The sequence below is a fragment of the Pneumocystis jirovecii genome, assembly GCF_001477535.1.
Source record: "Pneumocystis jirovecii RU7 chromosome Unknown supercont1.17, whole genome shotgun sequence".
Classification (NCBI taxonomy): Eukaryota; Fungi; Ascomycota; class Pneumocystomycetes; order Pneumocystales; family Pneumocystaceae; genus Pneumocystis; species Pneumocystis jirovecii.
Window position 1 is genome coordinate 215,594 of NW_017264791.1, and position 23,718 is coordinate 239,311.

The 23,718-nt window shown below is 27.9% G+C and overlaps 8 protein-coding genes and 1 non-coding gene across 9 annotated transcripts; 7 read left to right on the forward strand and 2 right to left on the reverse strand.

The window, feature by feature from the left end:
* Positions 1–367: 367 nt before the first annotated feature.
* T551_03493 (GTPase-activating protein LRG1) lies at positions 368–3,886 on the forward strand (the record flags this gene model as incomplete). Its single annotated transcript, XM_018375756.1, has 11 exons — positions 368–542; positions 596–648; positions 693–785; positions 829–1,215; positions 1,271–1,574; positions 1,625–1,815; positions 1,872–2,895; positions 2,935–3,063; positions 3,103–3,309; positions 3,353–3,639; positions 3,683–3,886. The coding sequence occupies 11 exons, from the start codon at positions 368–370 to the stop codon at positions 3,884–3,886; spliced, it is 3,054 nt and encodes a 1,017-aa protein (XP_018228105.1).
* Positions 3,887–4,150: 264 nt separating this feature from the next.
* Positions 4,151–5,589, reverse strand: T551_03494 (GTPase-activating protein RNA1; the record flags this gene model as incomplete). The annotated part of the gene is made up of 2 exons (XM_018375757.1): positions 4,151–5,161; positions 5,404–5,589. The coding sequence occupies 2 exons, from the start codon at positions 5,587–5,589 to the stop codon at positions 4,151–4,153; spliced, it is 1,197 nt and encodes a 398-aa protein (XP_018228106.1).
* A 1,320-nt stretch (positions 5,590–6,909) lies between these two features.
* T551_03495 (uncharacterized protein) lies at positions 6,910–8,754 on the forward strand (the record flags this gene model as incomplete). The annotated part of the gene is made up of 2 exons (XM_018375758.1): positions 6,910–8,670; positions 8,710–8,754. 2 exons carry the CDS (start codon positions 6,910–6,912, stop codon positions 8,752–8,754), a joined length of 1,806 nt encoding a protein of 601 aa, XP_018228107.1.
* A 122-nt stretch (positions 8,755–8,876) lies between these two features.
* T551_03496 (uncharacterized protein) lies at positions 8,877–10,671 on the forward strand (the record flags this gene model as incomplete). The annotated part of the gene is made up of 10 exons (XM_018375759.1): positions 8,877–8,898; positions 8,945–9,013; positions 9,055–9,128; positions 9,176–9,367; positions 9,420–9,533; positions 9,577–9,704; positions 9,746–10,093; positions 10,139–10,266; positions 10,320–10,548; positions 10,596–10,671. 10 exons carry the CDS (start codon positions 8,877–8,879, stop codon positions 10,669–10,671), a joined length of 1,380 nt encoding a protein of 459 aa, XP_018228108.1.
* A 279-nt stretch (positions 10,672–10,950) lies between these two features.
* Positions 10,951–13,223, forward strand: T551_03497 (uncharacterized protein; the record flags this gene model as incomplete). The annotated part of the gene is made up of 13 exons (XM_018375760.1): positions 10,951–11,009; positions 11,052–11,420; positions 11,465–11,496; positions 11,540–11,599; positions 11,643–11,692; positions 11,746–11,809; positions 11,866–11,930; positions 11,976–12,193; positions 12,240–12,377; positions 12,422–12,447; positions 12,495–12,654; positions 12,699–12,840; positions 12,885–13,223. 13 exons carry the CDS (start codon positions 10,951–10,953, stop codon positions 13,221–13,223), a joined length of 1,722 nt encoding a protein of 573 aa, XP_018228109.1.
* Positions 13,224–13,504: 281 nt separating this feature from the next.
* On the reverse strand, positions 13,505–14,537 carry T551_03498 (GTP-binding protein ypt5; the record flags this gene model as incomplete). The annotated part of the gene is made up of 8 exons (XM_018375761.1): positions 13,505–13,623; positions 13,674–13,890; positions 13,935–13,981; positions 14,024–14,070; positions 14,160–14,220; positions 14,262–14,285; positions 14,394–14,433; positions 14,475–14,537. The coding sequence occupies 8 exons, from the start codon at positions 14,535–14,537 to the stop codon at positions 13,505–13,507; spliced, it is 618 nt and encodes a 205-aa protein (XP_018228110.1).
* A 636-nt stretch (positions 14,538–15,173) lies between these two features.
* On the forward strand, positions 15,174–19,648 carry T551_03499 (uncharacterized protein; the record flags this gene model as incomplete). The annotated part of the gene is made up of 12 exons (XM_018375762.1): positions 15,174–15,302; positions 15,335–15,720; positions 15,766–15,898; positions 15,945–16,457; positions 16,500–17,187; positions 17,229–17,733; positions 17,788–17,934; positions 17,975–18,091; positions 18,134–18,362; positions 18,407–18,673; positions 18,723–19,275; positions 19,320–19,648. 12 exons carry the CDS (start codon positions 15,174–15,176, stop codon positions 19,646–19,648), a joined length of 3,996 nt encoding a protein of 1,331 aa, XP_018228111.1.
* A 136-nt stretch (positions 19,649–19,784) lies between these two features.
* Positions 19,785–19,857, forward strand: T551_05047. The gene has a single exon. It is a non-coding gene; the product is annotated as a tRNA-Ala (tRNA).
* A 611-nt stretch (positions 19,858–20,468) lies between these two features.
* T551_03500 (isoleucine-tRNA ligase) lies at positions 20,469–23,618 on the forward strand (the record flags this gene model as incomplete). The annotated part of the gene is made up of 12 exons (XM_018375763.1): positions 20,469–20,763; positions 20,807–20,860; positions 20,905–21,039; positions 21,080–21,171; positions 21,215–21,806; positions 21,848–22,172; positions 22,217–22,649; positions 22,690–22,771; positions 22,814–22,944; positions 22,988–23,217; positions 23,260–23,342; positions 23,386–23,618. 12 exons carry the CDS (start codon positions 20,469–20,471, stop codon positions 23,616–23,618), a joined length of 2,685 nt encoding a protein of 894 aa, XP_018228112.1.
* Positions 23,619–23,718: the final 100 nt, after the last annotated feature.

Sequence of the window (23,718 nt, forward strand, 5' to 3'; positions counted from 1 at the left end):
GAGCTTAATTCATTTTTTTCTGCTAAAATGATTTTTTTTAGTCTGTTTAATATAACATATTTGTATGAAGTCATTTCATATGAAATATATAAAATTTCAGTTTTTTAATAAAAGAAGATTAATCAGTATTTTGTTAATTTTTTATCATTATTTTATTTATTATATTTTCTTAAAAAAGAATATATTATCAATTTTATATTTTTAAACTTTTTTAACTAAAAAACATAATCGACGTAGTAAAAATCATTATTATGCACATACTATAAGATATTAAAATATTAGGATCTATTATAGTTTTTGGTTTTCTATAATTATATAGAAGATTGTTTTTCTACAGGGATAAATAGCTTGCTTTTATGTGCTTTTAATGTATGATTATTCGAATCAAAATAAACTTGAAAGCTCTTTGGAACCTATTTCACCGACAAGTTCTATTATATGGATAGTTCAGAGGGATTTTGTTGTAAAAACAGTAGAGAATAAGCTATTTTTGTCAGGGTCTGTATCATATTTGGAGCCTTTTTTAGGAATAGCCAAACAAAGTATAAAATAATATTTAATTTTATTTAAGAATAATTTTTTAATAATTTTCTAGATAAATTAAAATTACTAAAATCAACGAATGATAATAACCAATTCTCTAAAGAAGTATTTTTTTCTATTTATTATATTATTAATCTAAATTTGCAAAGAATAAAACATGTTCGATATGTCAAGAAAAAATTACTGATATGTTTGTTGAAGTAATGGGGATGATTCTACATTCAGAATGTTTTAAGTGTTATGTATAAAATATGGCATGATTTTATTTGATCTTATTTATTATAGGATTGCCATAAAACACTTGTATCTAATTTTTTTCTTATTAATGATCCCAAAGAAAATGAGCAGCGACCTCTTTGTGAGACTGACTATTTCCGTCGTTCTGATCTTCTTTGCATATCATGTGGCAAAGCGCTTCAAGAAATGTATATTGTGGCTTTAAATAAAAAGTATCATATTAATCATTTTACTTGTTCTATTTGTTCAACAACGTTTACTCCAGAGGATTCATATTATGTATATAGAAAAAACATATATTGTTATTTTCATTATTTCACAAGATTTGCTATTAAGTGTAATGGTTGTCGATTTATTATTTCAAAGCAATTTACAGAAATTCTAAGAAATGGGCAAAAAGAATATTGGCATGTTGGTTGTTATGCTATTTATAAGGTACTATATAATTACTTATAATGTTATCAATGCAAATTTTTATATGAATTTATAGTTTTGGAAAGTTAAACTTGCTTTACAAACAAAAAATTTAAATGATTTTTTAAAATCTAATTTTTCTTCAAAGCATCTCCTAGAACAAGAAAAAATTTTGAAAGAAAAAGTTTATCGGATCTGGGAAGTTCTTTCTAGATTTGAAAGATCTTTTGTAGCATGTATTAGTAGCATGCTTTTACATATCTCAAACGGTAATTATATTGATGAAATTATCAGTGCAAAGAATTTTGTTGAACATGTTGAATCATTGTTTTTGGCTTTGGACTGGTTAAAATTTTCATTTCATGAATTTAATGAAAAATGTATCATTAGTGTATTTTTATAAAAAAAAGTTACAAACTAATATTAATAGTTATTTTATATAACCGAGAAGTAAAATTATTTTTTAGAAAAATCGTTTATTTTTTTTCTTTTTTATTAACAACTTGGAAATTAAGAATAAAAAGATTAGGGACTACTGACAAAATTTTGTCATTAACATTAGGATTATCTCGTTATTTAAAGTATTTAACAAAGATTTCGCTGATTGGTGCATTGCAATTGGTTAGTATTTCTGAATATTAACATAAATGTATATATTAATACTAAACAAATAATAGGAAAAAGATAATATTAATCCAACAGCAGTTTATGATTTTTTAGATTATTTGGATAGTTTAAAATTGGGTGTAAGGTTATCGAATGATTTTAATAATGAAGAAATGTCATTTAAATTATTATTTTCTATTGAATATAATGATATAACATCTAACATTTGCATGATATGTCAAAAAAATATAAAAGAAAAATGTGTTCGTATAGGCAATAAAAGGTGTCATATATATTGTTTAAAATGTTCAAAATGCAATAAAGATATGGAACATGAGCCTAGGAACGCACGATGGAATAAAACTTCTAAATCTATTTTATGTTTAGGATGTTCAACTACTGATTCTGAAGAATTTCTTCAAGTCACTGAATTTTCACAGTACATTTTTCTTTTACGAATTATTTTATTGCAATTGTATATCACTTTCAAAGATAATTCCATTGTACCACATCTATTTGGTACTTTATCTTTAGAAACTTGTAATTTTTTTGAAAATCAAGAGGATTTTTCTTTAACATATAACAATTTTGAAACAAGATTATCTATAGACGATAAAGTGTATTTTAAAATCCTTAAAGACGCTCAGAATTTATATAAATTTCGTTTAAATTCTAAATTATATAATGATGATTTTGAGTTTTTTAATGTTAATGGTAAAATAACTAATATTAATGAAAAAGGGAAAAAACGTAAATCAAGTGTTTTTCAGTATCAATATTTAAATAACTCTTTAATGGAATCTAAATTTAAAATTCAATCAGAAAATATTTCTCAAATTTCAACACCGAAACCTGATAAAGAGTTAATAATCGATAATTCTACTGAAACAAAAACATATTTGTCAAGTCTTTCTATTTTAGAAACATTTGTTATAAAGCATATTGCAATTTTATCAATAGAACCATTAGTAAGAGGTTTCTTTAGTTTAGATGAGTTATTAGATTTAGTGAAACCTAAAAAAAGAGGTTTTTTTAGGAAAGTTACAAGAACATTTAGATCAACAAATGATTATAAAAAAAAATATAAAAAAAAAGGTTAGTAATTATATTTTTGTTTATTTATTATTAATATAGAAGTATTTGGAGTTCCTTTGGAAATATTAGTTGAAGAAAACGGTGTAAATTCAGAACATGGAATGGTTCCCGGGCGTTTGTATATTCCGGGTTTTATTGATGAAATAATATCTGCTATGAAACAAATGGGTAAGTTGATTTGTTTTAAAATTTCGTTAACAATTATAGATGTATCTGTAGAAGGAATATTTAGAAAAAATGGGAATATAAAACGGCTTAATGATTTTACTGAATCTATTGATAATAATTTTAATAGTCTTTCTTTTAATGATGAATCTCCTATACAACTTGCTGCATTAATGAAAAAATTTCTTCGTGAACTTCCTGAACCTCTTCTTACATTTAAGTTGCATAAATTGTTTTTAGCATCTCAAAGTGAGTTTTATTAATAATATATAAATATATTAAATTTTCTCAGAAATTGACGATGAAAATACTCGTTATAGGGCATTGCATCTTACATGTTGTTTATTACCAAAATGTCATCTTAATTGTATGGAAGCAATTTTTCTTTTTCTTAATTGGGTTGCATCATTTGCAAATATAAATAAAGAATCGGGGAATAAAATGGATATTTATAATCTTGCAACAGTTATTACACCGGATATTTTATATTCAAAAAATAGAAAAACTAGAGTCGATGAAGCCATTTTGGCTATTAAAGTTGTATATACACTTATTGAATTTATAGACAAATTTTCTTTGGTATGTTAGAAATATAAATAATATGGATATTAATATTTTTAAGGTACCTACTGATCTGTTATCTACTTTACATGATTTATGTATGCTTATAAAGAATCCAGATCTTAATATAAAAGATATGCTTAAGGAATACGAAAAGATTCTTGAAATTAATTCTTTGAAAAATGCGAAACTGTCACCAATAAAGAAGTTTATTAGACATAATGAATATAAAGTATTTAGACAGAAAAAACGAGAGTTAATATGATAGAAAATACATTATAATTAATTTAATATAAATTATTCTTCGATCTAGTGGATCTGAACATTTTTATAAGTTAAATAAATTATAGAAAAAATTATATTAAATTATTACTATTGATAAGGTATCAACAATTATTTAAATAATCACTTGAAAGACATCGATTCTCTTTTCAAATAAAATGGGATAAATATTTTTATTTTTTTGTTATACAAATATTTGGGTACTATTGTATTTTGTCAAAAACTGAACATGATTTTAAGGTCGTGTTTAATTTATGTGTGTTTGTTTCAATAAAGCAGCAAGCTCTGTACTAATTCCTTTCTCTTCTTGGAAATCGAGATTTTCTTCTGCATCTTTTTCTATATCTTTTAAATCCAAAGAACTTTCCTGATCTGAGTCTTCTAGACTATCAGACTCAGAAGGCTCATCCATATCATTTAGTTCATCGAGCTCGCCTTTTCCTCGATCCCTAAAAATAGTCTGGATTTTTTTTACAACATCACTCTGATCTGAGAACATATTTCCATTTAGTTCAAGTATTTCAAGTTCTGGCAGCGTTTTATCTATTGCATTTGCTAATTTTTCTGCTGTTTTATGATCAATTTCATTATATTGCAATCGTAGAATTTTAAGCTGTTTATGACTACCACGAGACAATACTTGAGCCAATAATGCTACACCTGTTCCTGATAAAAGACAATCACTAATCCCAAGTTCATGAAGAAGCGGCCAATTTGGAAGCATTGCTGCCAATGTTTTTGCACCCGTTAGTGTTAGTGTATTATCCTGTAAATCAAGAATTTCAAGTTGTGTGCATTTTGACAATCCTGATTCAAGCAAAATACGAATACCTTCTGGTCGAATTCCATTTTGAGGCATTCTTAAATATTTTAAGCCTGTATGTGCCTGAAAACACTCTGCCCATGCCTTCATACTTCCACTTTCAAGACGATTTCGTCCACAAACTATTGTTTCAATCTTTCCATGTTTTTCATGAGTATTACTGTATTGTTTTACTGCCAAACTAGATAACGATTTTGCAACACGTTCCCCTGCAATTGGTCCTAAACCATTATTATTTAAATATAGATGTTGAAGTGGTATATGTTGAGACAAAAAAGAAGATAATGGTTCTATTGCTGTAGACCCAAATGCATTATCATTCAAATACACAGTATGACATTTGCTACATAAGAAAAGCCCAGATAAAAGTATTTCAAGTGCTTTTGGAATCTCTTGTGCTGTTCGACCCGTAAAAATATCAGAAAAGTCGGCAATCTATATAAAACATTATGTCAATATATAAACTGAATTAAATAAATAAATAAAATATAAATGTAACAGAAACAATATAGATACTAAAAATATATTTCCAATGCTAAAATATATTGTAAATATTAAAAATATTTTAAACATTATAACGCATTAATATGATATAAAAATTGCTCTTTAAATTTGAAATTTTTTAGTCTTTTTTTTGCTCTATTTTTTGGATATTAACTATTTTTCTCAAAACTTACCTGAAGTGTTCTAGCATGAAGAGAAAGAAGCTCTGAAACAACTTGACAAGCTGCAATGCTAAAAGTATTGCCACAAAGACGAATTTCACGAACAGATGATGCTATACGTAGATCTTCAAGCGCTTTTAATGTTTCTTCACGACTTTCTAGCCGCAATCCTTTGCCTAATAATGAAAAAACACTCATCCACCTTAATTTTAACTAAAACTTAAAAAAGTAGAAAAAAAATTTCAATAAAATTGAAAAATCTGAAAAAAAGAAATGTTTTAATTTTTTTTTCTAGAATTTTAACACTCTATAAAAAGAATATTAAATATTTTAAACTATACTTCAAGTAAAAAACGTTCGACTTACAACTTTATTCGGGTTGAGTCACAACCTAACCCTAAAATTTAGTAGTTATTCTTCAAATTATTCCAATTATGTTTTATCTTTTCATATTAAAATTTAACTAACTAAAAACTGTCTTTCAAAGTTCAATTAAATATTTGTTGGTGCTTGCAATTCTTCTGTATTTTAATTGTTTTTTAAAACTTTATTTTAAATGTAATCTTTCAATCAATTTTAATCCCTTAAATTTCCATCCTAAATAAATCTAAGTTAATAATAAGCTTAGTATTAAGTATAGTATCCAATTCAACATAAATAGTAATTTTAACATTAATACCATCATATTTTTATTGTCTTCTTATTCTTTCTGAACATTCTTTTTAGTGATTATATTTTTTCCTAAAATCATTTTCTTAGAACTATTTTTTTTCTGTATTATATCTTTTTAGAATTAAGTATTTACAATAAAATTTTTGACATTTAATCTCTTAATAAAACTGAGTTAAATACCCCGTTTTACAACGGATATAATTTCCAATCTTGATCTTTTTTAATTTCACTATGAGTTCCTAGAATATTGAATTTATTGTTTAATTGATATGTAATTCCAAAACGTTAAATATTATAAATATAACATTTTTAAAATATTTAAATATCTTTTAAATTCTTTAAAATAGCTTTAAAAAAACTTCTATATTCCTTCAAATCATTTTAGATGATATTAAATCCTACAAATTTGACTTAGGCTAATCATATAATAAATTTCATTTTTGGCACGTGATTAAAAATAGGTTAAAGAAATTCTTTTAAATCTAAAATAAAAGACTTATGATTTTGTTTTATCATCATTATTTACCCTAAAATACAGAAGTATTGTATTCTTTTGCTTTTATGTTTTTTGTCTTTTATGCTTAAGATGTAAATTTTTGTATGTTAATCAGTTGTCGTAGTAATCACATCGATAACCTAATACTAAGAAAAGGAAAAATAGACTTTACTGAAATACATTTTATGATATTTTATAGAGTTAATCTGTTTCTTATTACAAAAATAGTTTTTTTCTTTGTACTTATAATACTCAAATGCAATCAGTTACTTCAGCAGATATAGATCACGTGACTGATCGGTGAACGTCAGTTAATTTTAACAGATTATTAACGAAACAAAAAAGATAAAATGTTAAAGGTTTCTGGTAATTTTAACAGATCATTTGGAAAGATTTTGAGTATTTCTAACCGAAATTTTCTTTTTAAATTCTATGAATGTCCTTTTTATCGAATTGTCCGGCGTTTTAATGAAACTGGACGTATTAATAATGATATTCAAATCAATGGACAAAAAAAACATATTGAAAAGAGTTGGAAGCCTATGAGATGGATTATTTTTGGATCCTTTAGTGCATTAATAGCATTAGTAGCAGGAACTATTTGTGTTGAAGTATATGAAGATAAATGTTGGCTTGGCAAAAAATTTTACGTATGGTTTCCTTCTATTGAAAAATTGATGTTGGAGATTCGAGATTATGGATTTTATGAGAGGTACCCTGATGCAAAAGAAGCAATTGCACGACAAACAAAAAACGATCGAGAGTCTAATACAATAGATATTATTGAAGAAACGTTTATTAAAGAACCATTTATGTCATCAAAACAAAAGGATATCTCAGTTCCCTCTATGCAAGAAAGTACATCAAAAAGTGAAGTTTCTTCTGTTCAAAAAGAATCTTCTACAAATAAAACATCAGATAAGGAACCAAAAACTTCTCAATCAAAACCTTGCACCGATTCTAGTTGTTCTGCTAGTAATATAGAAGAAAAAACATCTTCAAAAGATATTTTACCAAAAAATTCATCGGCACCATCTTCAGTTTCATCGTCTTTTATATCTTTGAACCAAGAAATACATCCATCTGTTCGATCATTGGCTGAATCTGTAAATGCTATAATAACAGCAATTAATGATTTAAATGCAAATGGACTTCTAAAAGAATCCCTTAGTGCTTTAAAAAATGATATTACTATTTTAAATGCAGCTCTACACCAAACAGATACTCAAACAAAAACTACAATAGATCAAAAATTATCCGAACAGAAATCATATTTTGAAGACCTTTTAAAGGCTCAAGAAACAAGTCTTCAAACACAATTAGCAAATCAGGAAACATATTGGATGACAGTTTTAAAACAAGAATATGAGCGTCTCTCAGAAACTTATCATGAGCGTTTATTGGGGGAATTAAAAAAATTGAAGGAGTTAAATGAAAAAAAACTTAAGAACGAACTTATTCAGCAAGCAATTGAATTGCAAAGACGATGGATACGTGAAATGAAAGCTCGTGTTGAAGAACAACGTGGTAGACGATTAGGACAACTAGAGCATCTTTATAAACATGTAAAACAACTAGAATTTATGTTTTCACAAGCAAGAGTCTTCTCTGAAAGTGCTATGCATGTTCAACGGCTGCAAATTGCATCACAGGCATTGCGAAGAATTATAGAAGATCCACAACAAAAACCATTTACAAAAGAGCTTTATGTGTTGAAAGACTTATCAGAAAAAGATGAATTCATGCAAACAGTAATTCATACGATTCAGAAAGAAACTCATGAACAAGGAATTATGAGCAAAACTCAATTAACTGATCGATTTCATCATTTAGCTAATGAAATCTATAAAGTCAGCTTATGTCCAGATAATACAGGCGTTCTAGGATACATGGTTAGTCGAGTATTGAGTTTCTTTATGTTCCGAAAAACGGGGAGAGCTGACGGTGACTATGTTCACCATATTCTTGCACGTACTGAAAATTATCTCGAAAAAAATAACTTGGATGCAGCAACACGCGAACTAAATCAGCTTAAAGGAGTCCCAAGAAAACTTGCTTCTGACTGGCTTAAACACGCTCGCCAGAATCTCGAAGTCATACAAGCTCTTAATGTATCTTTTTTTTTTTGTTATTTTTTCTAACTACTCTAGATGATTGAAACATATACACTTTTACAATCTACTTTGTTTGTATAAAATAAGGCTTTTTATTGATGTTTTTTTTGTAAAATTTACATTTTTTTAATATCATTTAAAAACTATATTTTTTAAGGTTGCCTTTTTTTGTCGATATCTTTTGTAAGACTTTATTTACCAACATGACTGAAACATATGAAAATAGTATTTTAAGAAGATAATTTTAAAATAAAAGTGCTAATCTTATTAGATGAAGAAGAAGTAGAGGCTTTATTAGATTATTTAAAAAAAGACATTGAAAAAGATGATTTAAAAACAAGTATGTTTTATATCGATATATAAATAAAATTTAAAGTTAAGGATACAATTCTATTGTTCGATTGAAATCATTGGTTACAGATCTTTCTTGCGCTAAAATAACAGGATCAAAGCGTGTAAAGTCTTTTAGTTGTTTTTTTTTTAATTATTTAAGTTATTCTAGGGATTTCTTATCTTGTTTCAACTGGCATTTTCTAATTCAACAATGCAGCAAAAATCGGCGAACGCTGCACGATGCATTTTCAATACTATGCTTCTTAACCCGGATTCTAGAGACATTTTTATCGAGAATAATGGTATCCAACATATTATGAAAGAATATACGGATTTTTTGAAACTACCCTTGATTCATGAAGTTAGTTGCAATAAACAAAAGGCTTTTTATAATAACAGTGGTTACTGTATAGGATGACTTTGACTTTATGTTTATATATACACGCATTTTGTTTTTATTAACGACACAACCAGGAAAAGCAATAACGACATTAATGGAATTAGGCATTTTTCAAATAATTAATCAAGTATATTAATTTATCCTAGATAGATTTAATAATGGGATTTTAGTACCTTGAGTATTTCGAAGCATATTTAAAATCTTCAGACGTATGGCCAAAACAAAGTATTTGCACTATTCAAGAATATATGAAATTGCTTTTTAATTTAGTACGGGGGGAAACCGATGAGTCTTTAATGTATAATATTTGGATTTTTATATTATTCTAATAGTTTTTAGTAACATACTTCCTCTTATCAGACTTTTAAATTTATCATTTTCGCATTCTAACCTTCAACAGCTTACTTTTGAAATCATTAATTGTTTATTGAATCTTCCAATTACTGAACTTTTTAATCCAGAAAATCGCCCAGAGTATTGCATTGAAGAACTTCTTAAAATCCTGGATACACTTTTATTAAACATTGACTTAGGTATTCATTCGAATGATCAATCTTCCTCTGTTAATCTTGATTCTGCTCTTGAAACGAAAATTCTTTCTTTAATAACTTTTTTTCGAAAGGTTCTTAAACATTCGACAGAACCAATTGAAGCTTTGTTAGCTTTTCACTTGTTACCTCAAAGCAAGTAAATACCTTCCATCTTTTTTTCATTTGATTAATTTTTCCTCAGAGACCGTCAACAAATTCTTGGAAGAGGTGATACCCTTTCATCTAGAGCTCTTAGAATCATGACTGTTCCATTTCCATTGATTCGCGAATCAATTTCATGGTTATTATATGAACTTAATCATTCAGATGGTAAATTGACATTTTATGTTAATCAATATATACAAATTTCTGAGTTTTTACAGAAACATCTTTTATTAATAGTATTGGCTTTGGTTATGCCTCTGGTTTTCTTGTTTCTCAGGGTATTCCTTTTACCTCTCCAGATAGTAAGGATTTTCAGGCGACAGATGGCATCAACCCCATTACTGGACAAACACTTGAAGCAGAGCGTATGGCACTTTCTAATCTTCCTGAAATGACAGAGGAAGAGAAAGAACGCGACGCCGAAAGACTTTTTGTTATGTTTCAAAGGTCTTTTATTTTTCTTTTAAATTATTACTCATCTTATTCTACTTTAGGCTTGAAAAAAATGGTATTCTTTCTGTAAAAAACCCCATCAAAGATGCTTTCCAGTCTGGACGTTTTTCTGATTAGTTTTATTTAAAAATGCATTCATTTTTTCAATTGATTTTTTGTTAATATTCTAATAAGTTCTCTTTATTCTTTTGTTTCCTATTTATATTTTCTTTAAATTCTTTTATTTTTACTCAATTCTACTTAATTCATTTCTATATTATATATATATCTCGATCTATTCGATTGTTTGCAATCAACAAAGATCAAAGTATCTGAATATTTCTAAAGATTATAGAATATTATTTAACGATGTTAGAAATTATACTTTGTTCTTTTATTAATAATTCCTTTTTCTAAATGACACAAGATCAAGCAATAATCCCATTTACTGAATGTAACGATTGGAACGTTGTATTGTAAGATTTGGATATTATTGACAATTTTAACAAAGAAACTAGCCGAGACTCTGTATCAGGCGCAGTTGTTTTATTTAATCGTGAAAACAAGCAACTAAGCTTGTACCGGAATATTAAAGGGTCTCTTGTTCAAAAACCAGGTACAACGTTTTGTCCGCTTTGTTATCGACCATTTCAGGCCAATGATCTTCATTCTACATTTGATGAATCATCATTGATGCTTCAAACGTTTATAGATTCTGGATATTTTCGTTTTCTTGAAAATTTTACTTGGGATGATGCAGAAAAGCCTTTAGATATCTCTCAACCATTGTCGAGTCCATCACCGACGAATTCTTCGCTTCCTGGTTTTTCTCCTTCTACTTCTACACCTCTTTCATCATTGTCATTTAATCAAGGTTATTTTAAAAGGTTATATATTGTTTTTTTCCATTTTAAATCTTATTTTTTGATAGATTTTTTATTCCAGAAGGATCACTTGGAAGAGGTATCTTTTCTGTATATATTGGATGTTATTTATTTTATGGAAGGATCTCGTGGAGAAGTACTTAAGGTTTTACATGTATTGGATGGTGTTCCACTTGGCCATTGTATATTAGTTACTTAGTAAAGGATATTTTAATAGTTTTATAGATGCAGTTAAGCGTATTCCAGTTGGAGATAGCCATTCTTGGCTTAAAAAAGTATGAGATAATTTTATAATGTTTTGAAGTTTAACATTAATTTTATTTCAAAGCTGTTGAAAGAAGTTCATTTGTTACGTCTACGGCATACTAATTTAGTTAATTATAATCATGTTTGTAAGTAAATACAAGCACAATATTAGAAGTAGTAAGGCTGAGGAGCTTTATTGAAGGGCTTGAGAATTCAAAGCTAACCAAATTTGGTCCAACTGTTCCTGTTCTATATATTTTACAAGAGGTAAAAGAATATTTAATATTTAATTTTAATAAGAAGTATTGTTAGTATTGTGATAGAGGTGATTTAGAAAGTTTCGTTCAAGAATTACTCGTATCTAATGAACCAACATTTTTCGATTTGAAGAAAAAAGTGAAAAGATTAAAAGCAAAACCGTTTTTTATAAAATCTGGAAATGATATTGTGCTTCCATTGGGTATGGTTATTTCCTTTATTAAAGATATCGCATCTGGATTGAGTTTCCTTCATGAAAATAATTTGATTCAGTTCGTATTATTATTATTTTTTAAATTAAGTTAAAGAATATTTAAGTCGTGATTTAAAACCAGGCAATTGCTTACTTCAAAGTACAAAAAATGGTTTTTTTCCAAGAGTTTTAGTTAGTGATTTTGGAGAAAGCCAAGTAGCAACTGAAGTAGAGTCTCGATCTGGTGGTACAGGAACATTAGAGTATATTTTTAACCTTTTTAATGATATAGTTTAAAATATATTAGGTATACTGCTCCAGAAGTATTATTTAGTAAGAATGTTTCTATGAATACAAATGAAGTATTTATAATTTAAAAGCAGGGGAAGATGGAAAACCAAAAGGATTCTTTACACCAGCATCAGATATATTTTCCCTTGGATTAATTTTATATTGGTTACTTTTTACAGGAAAACTTCCATATGAACATTCTGCAGAAGAATATGATAAATTAAGAGCTGAAATATTAAATTTTAAAGGGTAAGTTGTGAAAAATTGAATAAATGTTTTTTGAACAAATTTAGTTACCAACATCAACCTAAAACATCAAATGCGCCTGAAGATTTATGCATGTTTTTAGAAACTATGTTATCTCCTGACCCTCATAAAAGACCCTCGTCTCAAGAAATTGTTGAGTTTATTATTAGAATTTTAAAAAAATATTGTGTATTAAACGGCTAACATATAAATTATGGGTTAATGAATAATAGTTTCAAAACATTTTGGAGAATGATCAGCCATTACAATTTAATGAGTATGAAGAATCATCACGTATTATGCCTGTTTCGTCTCAAGAAAGTCTTGCACATCAAGAGACAAAATCTAGATTTTCTTATAACAAAAATACTCATATGAAAAACAAGAACTTAACATTCCGATCAATTTATCTTTTTATTTTCCAATTATTTCAGAATGTTAAATGGTTACAAATATTTTCAGTATTATTTGATAAAACTAAGTTTCAATCTTACGTATTTGATATTAAAATTATTAAATGTATCAAATTCATTGCAAAAGTATATCCTGTTTTATCTTGTTTATCTGTTTAATTTTTATAGACTGTTTTAATTTACTACTTTATGAGCTATGTAATATTTTATTGTAATTATTTTTTATCTTTCATAAAACAAAATCAAGTCTTCAGCTATCTAATTAATTAATGATATCAAAAAAGAAAAGCATTTATTCAAAAATGAATAGCAACAAAATAGAAACAAAATTTAAATGGTAACTAGTTCTATATCATACTAATATCGATATACTTATACATATGATATATATATTCCACAATATTTAAGTGAAATAACGTCCTACCCCACATTCAAACTTATTAACAATTGCAAGTCGATGATGTATTTGCAATAGATGATCGTCGAGATAAATCAACGTCTCGTGTTAATCCTGAACTACGTGGCTTTGAGGTTGTGTGTTCTAAGGGTAGCTTCTTGGCTAAACGCATATTGTAAATAATATACTAATTTTAAAAAAAAAAACTTTACCAATAGCTTGAAACAAGTTATTTACATTTTGTGCATCTTTAGCTGATGTTTCAAAAAAAATAAGTCCTGCTTCTTCTGCATATGCCTGTGCATCGCTCGTCTCAACTGCTCGTCGAGATGCAAGATCTGCCTTGTTCCCAGCCAAAGCAATTACAATGTTTCCACAAGCTTGTCGATGCAGTTCTTTTACCCATGATTTTGCCTTGTCTAGTGATTCCTGTTTGTTTGTTAATACTCTATTATTTCTCTACTACTTTTTACCGTCTGTGTAATATCATATACAACAATTGCACAGTCTGCATTCCGATCTTAAAACTTAGTGTTTGTACTTCTTGTATACTTATACTTACAATACATCGGTGCAAGAGACCTATATCGTTCTTGGCCCGCAGTATCCCTAAGCTTATAAGCATTTCTGTGCAACAATACTAGCTAGACAGTTTTCTCTGAAAAAATAACAACTGTTAGCTGTAGCAGTTAACTAACCATATTTCAAATTTAATCACAGTTGTTTCGTCCAGACATAGTGTCTGTGTAAGAAATGCCGCTATCTATGGGTTAACGTGTCACTGAATAAGAAAAACTAACCCCCAATTGTGCTTTCTCGATAATCTATCATTATCAGCATGTTTATAAGAGATAAATTCATAACACAGAAAGATTTTTTGCTATGCAACTGCTACTAACAGTTGTATAGTGCTAAAAATTAGCTATACATACCATCAAATTGCCCTTTAACAAAACGTAAAACAAGACTGCTCTGTACTTGTATCAGAAGAGCATTTCTTGTACAAAACACACCTTTCCCACAGCTGATTCTCCTAGAAGTACAAGTTTTACACTAGAAACCCGCACATTTTCCATACTTTCACTTCTTTTCTTGCTTTTCTTATAGGTAACTATATTCCCTACTTAACTATATGTGTTTAATGTCCTTTCTAGCCTATAGTTCTATTTCTGCAAGCTATCTATCTATTTCTTTTGTGCTGATCGAGGGCTTGGTGCCGCATTCTTAGGGCTAGGTCGTGAAATGTCAGATTTTCGAGAAAAAACAGCTTTAAAAAGATTATTTTGTCCGGTATTTATTGAAAAATGTTCCATAGATTTTATTAATATGTTTCTTGCTTTATTTTTGCTTGAAGATTTTCCACAAAAGCTGTTGAAAAAATATAAAGACATTTTCTCAAAATTAAAGCAAAATTTCTGGAAAAAAACATAGAAAATATATTTAATAGACGAACTACAAATATATATATTGTTAAATGTCTAATAATAATGCACACATGTATAGAAAACACACAGATTATATATCTTGAAAATAGACTGACGTTGAAGTCACGTGATCAGAATGATGATAGAGTATGTGAGATCAAGTTTGACAACACGACAAAGCAGATTTATCAGGAAAACGTATTAAAGAGAAAATAAAGATAAATAAATACGCAAAAAACATGCTTAAAAGTAAAAATATTTATTAGAAGTTTTTTGAAGTGAAAAAATATGTTATTTACTCCATCAGATAAAGAAAATACTCCATGTTTAGGTGATCAGGAAAAAGAAGAAGAAAGAACAACAAGAAAAAAACGAGTAGTGTTTTCTCCATTTCCTAAGAATGGTACGGGATTATACGTCTTTTTTCATGGCATTTTTATTGATGAAAGTGTCCTGTAGAAATAAAAGAAGGAGCAAATTCAACACCTCAAAAAACGCCTGGAGAATTAACGAAAAAACCGCCAAAAAGCATTCTTAAAACTACCCCATTGTCCAAGCAGTTTGATTCACTTGAAGAAAGCTTATATTTAAGCTCATTAGAAGAATTGCCACAAAAGACTACGTTTTCTGAATTTCTTGCATCCGCAAGGAAAATTCTTACTGGGGATCAGCGTGTTAAGAAGATTGAGACATATATTGGGCTTTCTGTTTTTCTTCGATCCTATGAGACAATTCTTGATAAGCAGTCTTTATTTCAATATATTCCGGAGCTTGCTCTATGTATTAAGAGAGATGCAGTTCAGATTCGATCATCAGATATAGGCGACTATCAAATGTATAAAGAATTTTTATTATATTTAAAATGCTCTAATCGTTTCAGGGCCTCTAATGCTTTTAAAGTTTTGGGTTATCTTTTATCTCAGAAGGAGATTTCTGATATTTTTAATCCTAGTGACGCCAAATTCTTTATTGAATATTCTGTCTCTGTTTTAGAAAGCCCATCTCTTACTAAGGTTTATTATTTTTTCTTTTTCTTTTTTTTTAAAAGTATATTTATAGACATCTGCAACTATGCATCTTTGGCTTTTAAGTATCCAGAAATTACCGCCAGCTATTATAACTTCAGAGATAGCTGATAGAATTATTTCTGCATGTTTAAAGATAAATCTTCCTTCTATAACAATTTCTCAAGAGCGACTGACTGTCTTGATTCGGATCATGAATCAACGCCCTCAGATTTTTATTCATCGAGCGTCAGAATGGGTGTTAATTTTGCATACTTCTTTGTTAGATATTTCTCGACCTGTGCGGGAAAAAGCTTTGAACTGTGCTTTCGAAATAGAAAAAGCTATGCATGGGGAATCTAGAATCAGTTTAGCTGTTATAAATAATATGAAAGAAAAACTCAAAGGAAAACTAATAGTAGATATATTTTCCACGCGATTTCAAGAAATTATTAATGAAGATGGTAATGGTGTTTTTGTAGCACAATCGTGGGGTATTCTTGTTGCTATTATGGGTACGTTATTTCCTAAATGGAACAAATTGAATATATGGTTGAAAATTATTCAAGTAAGTTAGTCTAAAGTTGTATTATTATTGTAATATTTTAAGTTATGTTTTAATCACAATGATATCTCAACAAAGATAGCTGCTCAAACAGCTTGGGTACGTTTTATATATATTTTTACTTTATCACCTAAGGTTCAATCTATTCCACTAAAAAGACTTTTTTTATTATCTCAACCAATGCAATTAGTTTTAAGTACAAAATCTGCTGCATATTCTCCGGTAAAAAAAATTGCAATAAAGACAGTATGTGCATTATTATATTCTATTTTACGTCCTGGGGTTTCAATGAAAGATATAACGATTATGTGGGAAAATGTTATCTTTCCCCTATTCGAAAAAATGATGGAATCTAATAAAAATGACGCGTTTAATGGATGTGAAATAATGACATCTTTGTTTGATGTGGAAAAAGTTAAATCATGGAAAGATGACCGTCTTGCAGATAATTTGTCTATAGAACCATCAGAAATCCCAAGAATAGAACCTAAATGGATAAGAAATAACATCTCTATTATAAGATCAGCTATTGAAATAATTTTAATATCTACTGTGTTGCCAACAGATTTTAAATTATCAGTTTGGAGAAATTTTAATAAATCGGTTAATTTTGCAGGTAATAAAGAAATAAAAATAACTTTTGAAGCAATGGATGCAGTTACAAAAATTTGTGGATTATTGAAGTCTTTTTGGTTTTTATCTCCTAATCAAAATTTATTTATAAAAAAAACAGGTAATATCTATTTTATTATTTTATTTAATTAAAATTTTTAGAAAATGATTTAAATGAGCATGTCAATTTATTTTCACAGCTTGTTTCTATATCGTTTGAAATAATAAGCTATATGTATTTTATGAATAAATCATGTATTATAGAAAATGAAGATCTAATCTTAGCACAGGCAACCGGTTCTAGAAATTTATCTTGCCAACAAAACCTTTATACTCCTATTGCTTTTATTTTTAGACTTTTTTTCAACCCGTTTCCTCGTGCATCAATAAATGAAACATATTTTAAGGCTATATTTGATATTATTTCTAATATTGGTTTGTTACAGCCAAAGGATTCCGATAAGATTGATTTATTAGTTGAATGTTTATCTGTTTTTGGTTGTACTAAAGATCATAATCTTCAAATACAAATATGGAAATTGTTTTCAGAAGCTGTTAAAAAATTTTTTTTTGAATCTAATCGATCTTTGCATGTATCATCTATTGATATAGAAGATACTATTAAGCAAAGAAATGGTATATTTAAAATACTAAAATGGGGGCATCGGTTAGTTTTTTTTAAAATAAAAATATTTGTCTAATTTAGAATTTCAAAAAATAGAGAAGTAGATTGTCTTTTAAACTGGGAAATGCTCTTTGATGTGTTTTATCAAAAATTTGAAGCTATTATAGGAATAACCGGTGCTGGTTATAAAATTATTGAGCCTCTAGCTGAATCTCTTCTTCAGGAATCTCCTGAAGTTAATAAGTATTTTTTAAAATTTTAGTAATTTAATTAATATTTTTAGAAATATTTATAATATTTGTACAGTTATAACAAAAAAAGTTAAGTTCCCTTTAAACAATTCAACAATGAATTTATCTGAGCCAAATTTAAAAGCTACAAAAATTCCAAAAAAAACAATGTAAATATATTTTTAATAATTGACTTGTTTTAAGCTTTTTAGATCTTATGAAAATTTCAATATGTTAATAAGCAATCTTTTGGCACTTTCTTATAAGCATAATCCTGATAAATCTATTATTTCTTTTATTCAAGGTGTTTCTAACTATATAAAAATAATCCCTATTTATGAAATTACTCAAAGTTTACAATGTATACAAGGGGGACTCTCGCTATGGATATTAGATGAAAAGGAAATAATAAAAAAATGCTCTAAAGCAATACTTAATATAGTAGTATTTTAATAATAAATATTTTTAATTAACTTAAAATTTAGATTAAAGAATTATGGTTTTCTGTTTTGTCAAAATTGGAAAGTCTTAATTCTTATGAAAGTTCACTGTTATGTTCATTATCACTTCTTTTAGAATCAGGACTTAGGAGCAAAAATCATTCAGTAGTTCTTTCTACTGTTGAAATGTGGAATAAAACTTTTGGAGAACAAACTATGTTAGATTATCCTCCCGAAATTGTTAAAGTTATGGAATTTCTTTCTAAAACACTTAAAATTCTGTTACCTTCATTTCCTATTTCTTTAGATAACGTAAAAATAATTCTATAATTTTTTTAAATTTTGTTTTTACTTTTTATAGGATAATCCTTCAACATTATGTATTCCTTTAGATCCTATTCTGTCATCTGATAATGAGAATATTGAGTATCAGGAATTTCCATCGACTTCAAGTAATAAGCTTGAAGTTATACAAAATACCACTAACCAAACGTCACATGAAACTAATATGCCATCATCATTAATAAAAACACATAACAAAAAAATAACAACGCCAATTGAACCTTCAATGATGACTAGAAGAATGTCAGCAAAGTTAGCACAATCTGTACAAAAAAAGGCTTCTCAGGATATATTGAACTCTGATTTTATGAAAAATACTCGTAAAGAAGAAAATAAAATATCCAAAAGTTATTCACATGATAATAATATACAAGAAATGGATCCTCTAAAGACCGGAACTTCTGAAAAATTAACATTAGAGAATAAAAATAACAATTTTTTGTCTTCTATGAAAAAAGATACTCCAAAAAATACCAAACTCAAAAATAACAAAACACTTGAAAATAGTATTACTAAAAGTGAAAAAATTATTTCTCTTGGAAAAAGAAAGCATGATTCTGAACCAGTTGATGGTAATTTGCTTAAAAAAAAAAGATATTTAGTATTAATGAATTAGATTCTCTTTTGGATGATTCTCCCTTGTTAAAAAGATTACGACCAAGACGATCTACTGATAACCATAGAAAAACTCTCTCTGGATCCCTGGAAACTCACTCATACACAAAAAATTGCCATTCTAGTTATATAGATGCATCTTTCTCCACTACTCCCACTATACAGTCTAAAAGTACCGATTTATTTATTCATCTGGAACAGCTGCTGCCTCAAATGGAACATACAATTCCCCAAATGACTCATCAATCTTTACTAAAACTTGAGTCTATTCTTCTACGTTTACAGAATACTATATTCAAAACACGCGAAAAGTTTATTATGAATATATAATAGGCATTTATAAATACATAACAATAGTATATACTTTTTTATCATAGATTATACATATTACTTATTGTGCATTTTCTTTTTATCTATTTTATCCACCTTTATTTAAATATCTTTTTAGCGTCGCTCGGGCATACAAGGGCGTATAACTCAGTTGGTAGAGTGCTCGCTTCGCATGCGAGAAGTCTGGAGTTCGAATCTCCATTCGTCCATTTTTTAAAAACCCTAAGAATATAATTCAGTGATATTAGCAAAGTCATTTGTTTATAGCTTAAACATCAGAAATCAATGGAGCTTAAATAACATATAAATAACATTATTATGTGCTAGAATTAAGTTATATTTATTTAAAATTTAAATATATACGTACAGAATCAAAGGTTTATTTGGTTTTCTATATCTTTAAATGTCTTGTCTTTGTTTTTTATGCGTTTGAAAGATTAAACACAATTAAACACAAATTAATATTTTTTAGTATTTAAATTGTAGATTTAAAGGGATTTATAGAAATTTAAAGCCTTTTTGTCAATCATATACAACATTAAAACAAAAACCTAACAGTATATATTCAAAAACATTATGTCTTCCTCAAACTCAGTTTCCTTTATGGTTACCTAAAAATTCAATTGATCCAGAGATTTTTGCATTATCTACACAAAATCTTTATGAATGGCAGGTAGCTGTTACTTTAGTGTTTGTAGTAGTTAAATGGCGTAGAAAAAGCACTTACCGTATGAAAATACATTTGTTCTTCATGATGGGCCTCCTTATGCAAATGGATCGTTACATATAGGTATATTTGTAGAAAGAATGGTAGGGGAAAATGAGTTTGATGAATTGCAAAGGACATGCGTTTAATAAGATTCTTAAAGATGTGATATTACGGATAAATATTATGAATGGACAACGTGTGTTATATACTCCTGGATGGGATTGTCATGGGTTGCCCATTGAGACTAAAATTATAGAGAAACATGATTGGGAGAGATCATATGAATTTCCAGAGAAAACGCGCCAAGAAGCAAGAAAATATGTTTCAGAAATAATAAAATGCCAAAAAAAGGGATTTAAAGATCTTGGGGTTATAGGGGATTGGGATAAAAGCTATCAAACAATGGGTTCGTAGGGTATACATGTTTTGAATAAGTTTAATCTGGAAAGATTTATCGTATTCTATTTTTCAACTTGAAGTTTTTAAAAATATGGTGGAAAAAGGTGTGTGGATTTATTTTTATAGATATTTTTTAAAGATATTCAAGGTTTAATTTATAGAAGTTGTAAACCAGTGTATTGGAGTCCTTCTTCAAAAACAGCTTTGGCAGAATCAGAATTGGTGTACAAAGATAACTATATAAGCAGTGCAGTTTATGCTAAATTTCCTTTAGTTGATTTAGGTAATTTAGTTTGTTCCTTTATTTTATATTTAGACATTAGGTAACTTATCTACAATGATAAATGCAAAAAATTACAAGCAAATATATGCTTTAATTTGGACAACAACCCCATGGACGTTGCCTGCTAATAGGGTTTTATAAAATAGTTTTAAGTAATACATATTAATTTATTTAGGCTATATTTATTCATGAAGACATGGAATATGTTATCGTTGATACAGCGCAACATGGAAGTCTGATTGTTGCACATAATCGAATTGATCATTTACCAAAGTCTTTAAATATATCTCAAATATCTTTAAATTTTTTCGGAAAAATGTTATTAAAAACAACATATTATAATCCTCTTGATAAAAATGATCAAATCTTGCCATTTTATCATGCAGCATATGTTACTTCGGAATCAGGGACAGGATTGGTTCACGCTGCACCTGGGCATGGTATAGACGATTATAAAGTTTGTATGCAGCATAACATTGATATTTTTTCACCTGTTGATGATTACGGTTGTTTTACAAAAGACGTACTTAATGGAGAATTAGAATCATTATTTGTGCTAGGAGAAGGGAACAAAAAAGTGATTGAGTTACTTAATACTCGTGAAATGCTTGTTCATTCTGAAAATTATGTTCATAGATATCCATGTGATTGGAGGACAAAAGAGCCTGTTATTCTAAGGGCAACTGCTCAATGGTTTATAGATCTTGAAAGAATTAAGTATCATTGTATTAAAGCTCTCCAAAATGTTAAGATGATTCCAGAATCCGGTTAGTGGTTATCATTATAATCTTTGGCTAATAGAATTTAGGAAGAGCTCGTCTTGTTTCTTTTATTCAATCAAGGTCAGAATGGTGCATATCTCGGCAAAGAGCGTGGGGTGTTCCTATTCCTGTATTATATAATTTAGAAACTGGTGAACCGTTATTAATAGTGGAAAATATACAACATATTATAGGAACAATTAAGAAATATGGTATGGATGCTTGGTGGGAAAATTCTGATTCAGATATCTGGATTGCTCCAAAATATAGAAAAAGTGATGTAAAATACAAAAAGGGAAGGGAAACTATGGATGTTTGGTTTGATAGTGGAGTATCGTGGAATGTTATTTCTAATGAAAGTCATGGTATTTTGTAAGTTAAATAATCTATAAGAATCACTTGTAAAGAAGAATCAGGATGAGCAATAATCCGCCTATAGATCTTGTTATCGAAGGATCTGATCAACATAGGGGATGGTTTCAGTCTCTTTTGTTTACATTTATTTCATTTCAACATAATTCAAATATTGCACCATATAAAATTGTTTTAACACATGGACATATTCTTGATAAATATAATCAAAAGATGTCAAAATCTATTGGAAATGTTATGAACCCTAAAGATATTATTTTTGGTGGGAAGGATATTGAAAAAGATCCAGCTTATGGTATTGATGTTTTAAGATTATGGGTTACAGGAAGCGATTTTACAAATGATATTAATATTAGTTCTACGGTTTTAAAAAATGTAGCTGAAATGCAAAGAAAAATTCGTGCGACTTTGAGATTTCTTTTAGGAAATCTTTATGATTGGTCTGGTAATGAATTAGAATATAAGGATTTGAAAAAGGTATACATGTTTATTATTATATAATTTATTTAATTGTTAGATTGATCAATATGCATTGCTTCAACTCTATGAATTTAATTTTAAAGTTAGAGAATTATATGATAAATTTTTATTTGTTCAAGGTATTAGATTTTCAAGTATTTGAATAATTTATTTATTTTTAGTTGTTCATACTATAGCCAATTATACAAACAATCAACTTTCATCTTTTTATTTCAGTATAATAAAAGATAGACTTTATGCTGATCATCGTACAAGTAAAAGTAGGATTGGTTCTCAGACTGTTCTTTTTCATGTATAGAGATTTTTTTTTCTTCTTTTGTTTTAATTTTTCTCAGATTTTTCTAAATTATGTATCTATAATTTCACCTATAATACCATTACTTGCTTTAGAAGCATGGAAATTTGCCGGGAAAAATGTTGTTGGAGAAGTAGAAACACCTTTTCATTCTGGATGGTATAAATGCAGAAAAGAATGGTTGAATTTAGAGTTGCAAAAAGATTTTCAAAACATAGAAATAATTAGGTCTGCATGTAATCTTGTTTTAGAAAAAGCTAGAAAAAATAAGTATAAAATCTATATTTAATATTAGTGATTAATCTTTTAAAGACATATGAAAAGTTCTTTGGAATCTATAATAATCATAAAAGTGCCTTTAAATACAGAGGCATTCCATTTTTTTGAAAAAATAGGTTTTACCCCCATAACTATATAATTAATTTTAATACTTTAAAGAACATGAATTACCTGAACTGCTTATTGTATCCGATGTTTCAATAATTCCCATGGATTCGAATTTTTCAAATCAAAAATGGAGTGATTATGAAAAAATAAAACTTTTTGGAAGTATTTGTCATATAACAGCCCAGCCTTCAGAAAAAAAAAAATGTTTACGTTGTTGGATGTATACAGCAAACATAGATTTTGATTTGTGCCCTAGATGTATAGAAGTAACTTCGAACAATTAAGACTACATATAATATTCAAAAGACTATTTAATTATTTGATAATATTACATATAACAGATATCAACATTTTTCTATTTCTCATATTTAAATATTTAAATTG